General features: G+C 42.8%; 1 protein-coding gene across 1 annotated transcript; it reads right to left on the bottom strand.

The window, feature by feature from the left end:
* Nucleotides 1–1,209: 1,209 nt before the first annotated feature.
* On the bottom strand, nucleotides 1,210–5,852 carry TIMP4 (TIMP metallopeptidase inhibitor 4; the record flags this gene model as incomplete). The annotated part of the gene is made up of 4 exons (XM_009875324.1): nucleotides 1,210–1,810; nucleotides 1,960–2,084; nucleotides 2,744–2,858; nucleotides 5,755–5,852. Coding segments are annotated over 4 exons (536 nt in total), but the record flags the coding sequence as incomplete, so codon positions are not given.
* Between the last annotated feature and the right edge of the window lie 309 nt (nucleotides 5,853–6,161).

Raw genomic sequence — 6,161 nt, 5'->3', positions numbered from 1 at the left:
TTGGCATTCTGCAGGTTTCGCCACAGAGAAGTAGAGTATTTATTCTCACCGAGTGTGTTCACGGTGTATTTGGGACCCTGGCCCCAGCGCTGGCTCTCAGTGAGCCTGGGGGCTGAAGTGTGGCGCTGAGGTCAGCCGGGGCTGACACGGGTACGTGTTAAACCTCTCATAGACCTGACCTCGCCAGGCCAGAGCAGAACTGGCCAAATCTCGGCCTGCTGCTGGAAAGTCTCATATGAAGAATACGTGAGAGTAATTTTGAGCCAAAATTGGAACAAAGCGAAAGAAACCCAATGGAGAAAACTGGAGAGAGTAAAATATGTCTGAAGTAGCAGCTCCTGCAGAGTCGTGTCCCGCATGACCGTCCCTGTCCAGTTTCTAGCATACAGGCAGCTGGACTAAACTGTCTAAACTTTGGTGTTTACTGAATATATTGAATTACTTTTGAGTGAATAGAATTACTTCTGTAACCTTAAATACGTGTGAGATTAGTTACTATCTGCAGTAATCAATTCATAAAAGGCCCTAAAAAACATCCGAAAGGCAAAATACATTGCAACGCTTCTCTTGCGTAGGTTCATGAGTTCCCAAATTCATTACAACAGGGTACAATGGGTATTCATGAGTGAAAGTATCAGTAAATTACAAGTAGTCAGTATGGTCAATATTGGAGAGCTTCATAGAAATCTCTTTTAGTGCAAATAATTCAGTATCTCTCGTGTATATTTTTACATGAGTTTCTTTTAACAGCACTGGAACAGCACCTAGTCACGTATTTGAGAGGCGTTACCATGTGCTGCGGCTGCCGCCGCCCTGGGCGTGCTTTCTGTACGTGTAAGTGCTTTGAGCCTGCCAGTATTTGTGTTGGTTCCATAAAATGCTGAAGTGTTAGAACATCGGGCTTTTCTTTCTTTCAACAAGGTGTAGCTACTCCTTGAATTGGGTAAGAGGATTTGGATTATCAAGCCTGGTTTTTAACTTAGTTATCAATGAAAGTTAGAACTCTGTAGATAAATCAAGCTGTGATATAAGTAAAATACAGAGCACAGATTGTTTGAAACACAGATTGTTTTAATCTGTTTCAACAGATAACCAAAGAGAGGGATTTTTGAATCTTTTTTTTTTATAGCACATTGTTAAAATACTTTACATATACACTGTACAATAATTCTTCTGTATAAGAAGGCTTTTTCATACAGAAAAAACACAGTTCTATAAAACGTTCCGTAGTTCATCAGAAAGATTTGGAATAAAACATAAGGCTCTCTTAAGCTGAAGATTAACTGAAAGAGGGGACAGAATTCTGGCAATTCTTTTGTTCTTGCACATTCGTATTGGTAAAAGGGAAACTTGTTGTGCCCTAGAGGACACAGAGGAGCATTCTCAGCTCGAGCCTCTCTGTACAAAGCGTAACTTCACAGAGTAGCTACCTCCAGGAGATTTGTTCCTCCTCTTGCGCGAGTGCCAATGCCCCAGACTCGTACTTTAGCTGTACAGGACAATTTGTTTTTGTTTCTAAGCAACAGATACATGAGGTGGTGGCAGTTCAAAGCTGTGAGCGCGCAGTGTTTGATGGAATTCGGACTCCAAGACTCTGTAGGAAGTGATCACTTTAAGGTTCGCTGATGTCAATAAACTCTTTCTCCGGGGGAGGACCACCTCGGTACCAGCTGCAAGTGCCGTCGCTTCTCTTGATGCAGGCGTAGTGCTTGGCTTGGTGCCCGTAGAGCTTCCTCTCGATCAGCCAGTCTGTCCAGAGGCACTCGTTGGGCGCCGTGATCGAGCAGGGCACCATGTAGCAGGTAGTAATCTGAGTGGGAGATAAGGCATAAATTCAGTATGTCACAGCTTTCCTTAAAATGGTATTTATTCTCAAGGCACTGAAAACATGGTGTGTGAGAGATCGGTTCCCCCCCGCCTAAGCTGGGCTCCACTGTTAGCGCTCCCTTCTGTACTTACTTTGCAGCCACAGCCCATTTGGTATCTCTGATTAAGGCTCTTCTTTTGAGACAGGGATAAATCATCCCACGGTTCAATGTAGTTGCATAAATGGATGAGGACTTTGCCATCACTTAGAATTTGGCCTACAGAGTGAAAAATAAGAAAAACAAGGCAAGCAAATAAAACTGTTTTCCAAATACTGAAATAAATGGCAAGAATACCTGAAGTTTTTAACTAATTGCACCAAATTAGTAAGATCTTACTTTTTTTTTCAATTAATGTAATTATAACTGAGAGAACTATTCTGCTGATTGCGTGCTGAAGAAAGGTGGATGATTTAAGCAGGATATTTTTCAAAAGATGCTGATCATTTGCCGGCAGGGGATGGATGCAAATGCAGGAGTATGTTAAACTAGATTTCAGGGCTGTATAGAGGAACCTGTAATTACCTAGAAGCCGAAATCTGCATGCACGTAGGCATGTGGTGTCTCATGGAGCATGTCTGCACTCCTGGGAAAGTGTTAAACAAGGAATATCGGAATGCTTCCTATTTACCAATTAGTTACTGACCATGGCTTCATCTGAAACTGCTGTAAGATTGTTGGATGACAGATGGAAAACACCTAAGATCACAGTACAGTTACAGCTTTACACAATTTGTACATTTCCTTGCTTTTGTATTATTTAGTACCTGAATGGGTTTTTGTTTTTTTTTTTTTCACAAGGGCTGACATGTTTTTGCAAAGTCAATCTAGGCAGTTACTCCTGCTTTTCTAGGTGCCTTAGTTTTGTTCCATCTTACCTGTCAAAAGATACTGTTTTTTGTTGTTAGCTTCTAGTTTCACTCCACAGAGTGAGGAATCAAAAGGGGTATAGACATACTGGATGTCCTTGAGCTTCTCAAATCCTTTAAACATCTGAAAATTATCAGAAACAGAAAGTAAGTACTGGAAAACAAACAGGGAAAAAGAGTTGCAAACAACAGCTGGAAGAGATCTGTGGTGTGTCTCTTTCGTGATTTTTTTCTGAAGCCTTGTTTATGGAGTAATAAAAGCCAAAGCTGTTGTCATCGGGGCTTCAGATCCAAAAATATTGGATGTGGATTTGAAATACTTAGTAGGAAAAACAAACACACCAAGCCAAATGAAAACAAAACCCAAGCTGGTGTCCTCTACGAGGCAGCAGTGAAAATAGTAGAAAACATGGGTAAGGATGACGCAAACGTCTCCAGTTTCCTGAGGCTGGAGTAGCCTGGTGTGTCGGCCCAAGGGGAGGCTCTCGAGGGAGGCTGCAGGCTGCCCTGTCCCGGGGAGGATCTGCCGGCTCACGAGCCCTGCGCCTCCGCCCCAGCCCGGCTCCTCGCTCTCCCGAGAGACCCTTCGAAACTCGGAGCCCCGCTCAGCAGCGCTGACACGTGCCACAGCCATGTTGTGGGTCCTCAGCACAGATGGGTGGTACGCAGGAACTATGGGAACTGTGCGGGCGTCCTCCCCGCTCAGAAGCCTTTGGTTGGGCTCCAAGGTGTAGCAGGGTACAACTTCTTGTAAGGCCTCATCACTTGATCTGCGCTAACGTGAGAGGCGTTATGCAGAGAACGCAAATTGATTTAGCTATCAAAAACCAGATAAATATCTGTGGCAACTTAAAATGGAGATCTAGTTAATATTTAAATGAGTTTGGTCGTTGTTTTCTTGGGGTTTTTTGAATTATAATCTGACCTATTTTGGGTCTTGATCTAGATATTTGTTAAAATGTTTCTTAAGATTACGATCTTCTGCTTAACTCAGTAAATCCTGTTTGATCTTCTCAGTCATATTCTCCCATCTCCTAGCAGTGTGCGCTTGTCTGTCGTTACTTTTTGTTCTATGAAGCCAGTTCTTAGCGCATCCCCCCGAGTCCTGTAGGCGTTCCTGGGGAGGGACAGCCAGAAACCCACCGTCGGTGCCCTCCGCCCCACCTCTCGGAGTCAAATTTGCAGTGAGAGAAATCGCTCTGTCCGCACGCGAGAGAAGAAAAGAGAACGAGTGTGCCAGCTCTGAGCGACACGCTGGGAATGGAGCGGGTTGGCTCGCTCTGTCTGTCCCTGTGGGATTTACCAGGCACAGGCAACGCTGCCGTTATGGACTGATTGCAGTGGCACACCGAGTTCGCTAGCCAGCCCCAAAAGGTTTGCAGTTTACAGAAGCTCCCGGGCGCTCAGGTGCCCTGTGCTGCGGAGAGTGTGAGCGAAAATCCTTCTGGTGGGATGATGGAGATGCTGAGCAGGGTCCCCATGTGGCCGAGCAGCCTGTAATTGCAGGTAACGATGCAGAGCAGCTTTTGTTTGAAAGGCAGTCTCTGAGTCTGTCCGGCCCGAGCTGAGTGCCCTCTGCAGCCTGGGCCAATTAAGAAGAGATCTCTGCCTGATGCCTGAGTTTCCAACGGGCCTCCCCTTCTGATAAACGAGGAGAAACTCCAGAGCAGCTCCAACATGTGAATATATTTCAGAGATTTCAGGGTGCTGTTACTGAAGAATGGGATTACAGAGTGAAAATGACAATGCAGACCAGACTTCTCACCCTGCTCTCTTGTGCTGCAGTGTGTGACTGGCATTTCCACAGAGGTCCTGGAGTGTGTTGCAGGGTAGCAACAGAAAAGAAAAGTGCTAATAGGAGGGAAGAGAATTACTCTGGTATTTATATAATTATTTCTGTAAAGAAACATTTGAAAATACCCCCAATAGTTTCAGAAAAGCAGAAAGTGGTGGGTGGTGAAGAGTTTGGGAGTGAAAAGACTGCCTCGTTGAAATTGCCAGAAAACCGTAACAGAAGTCATGTCCGGTAACCATCGTTGTGAATCCTTGAGATACTCTTTTTTATGATAGATTTTCCTCTGTAAAACTCCTGTGAGGTGATCTACTGATAAAATGTAAAGGATTCAATATTTTTTTTTAGCTACTTATGTATTCTTTATTTTATTTTTAGCTATTCATAATGATCTACTTGAGTGTTCCCAGTAAATGTAGTAACACCAAGCAATATAAATAATACAAAATAATAGTCTTTGAGAAATGACAGCTAAAACCAGCTAGACAAAAGAAACAAACACCCCCCTCCCCAACGTGCACTGACACATCTTAATTGAAAGAGAATACCCATCTTCTGTGTATTCCCAAAAGAGGTAGATGATGAACTTTTTTCTGTCGGTGAGGGTTTGACAGTGAGTTGAGTGGGATCAAGATATGGCTTCTTAAAGTAAAGCAATTGACATGTCTCCTTATTGGAGCGGAACAATTAACAGAAAAAATCACGTGAGATTTTGATTTTTGCTTTCCTAGCAACATCCCCACAAATGGATTTGTCTTTATTTGAGTGCCGGGGAAGGACTCCTGTCTCTGCGAGTCGCCTGCTTCACTTACAAGCAAAGGTCCTTGCTGTTTCAGCTGGAAATGCTTTCCCCTGCTTAGAAAGTTTGCATCATCCAGGCACAGAGCTGCAGCATGATTGTGCGCCGTAGGTGATCAGGGATCCACCAGAAACAGCATTCGCAGATTAAATCACGTTTTCATAAAGTCTTCATAAAGCAATTGTGAAAAAACAAAAATTTTCATCAAAATGTATTTAGCAAGCAACTCATGAATGTCAGAACAGTTCATTTTTGTGGGGTTTTTTCCCTTTTTTCAATCTCTACTTGATTTAATCTGTGTGGCTCACCTGGGCCTAACCATGGAGGTAGCTGGAGCTTTTTCCACCTTAAACAATTTAGGGCTAAATTGTAGTCATATACATAGGTTATCAGCATTAAACTTCAAAATAGCTGAGTGATTCCATGTACCTTTATTTGTTTGATTTCATACCGGATCATTTTTTGGGTATCAAGAGGGTCATCACTGGCGGGAACCACCTTTTCGCTGGTTATTTTTGCTCGTATCACTGGAATAGAGAAAAAGATTTAAATGCAAATAAGAATATGCCTTATTTTACATGTAACAGTGGAAATTATATTGATAGATTTTTTTTTTTTTAGCCTCATTTTTACCCTTAAGCTAGAAGTAGATTTTAAGGCTTGTTTCTATAAGCACTCTAGATTGAGTTAACTCCTGAAAGTAAAAATATAGCAGGCTGTGTATGATACAAATCTGCATTGCCACGAATCTGGAAATCTGAATTAAGTTACCACTCAATCCATCAAAATACTTGAAGGACTTAAATCCCATAAGATTTTATAAAACACTCGTCATT

Source organism: Apaloderma vittatum, unplaced genomic scaffold, assembly GCF_000703405.1.
Source record: "Apaloderma vittatum isolate BGI_N311 unplaced genomic scaffold, ASM70340v1 scaffold32378, whole genome shotgun sequence".
In the NCBI taxonomy this organism is placed as follows: domain Eukaryota; kingdom Metazoa; phylum Chordata; class Aves; order Trogoniformes; family Trogonidae; genus Apaloderma; species Apaloderma vittatum.
Note: the sequence above shows the minus strand (reverse complement) of the source record. Positions and strands in the feature narration are given on the sequence as shown.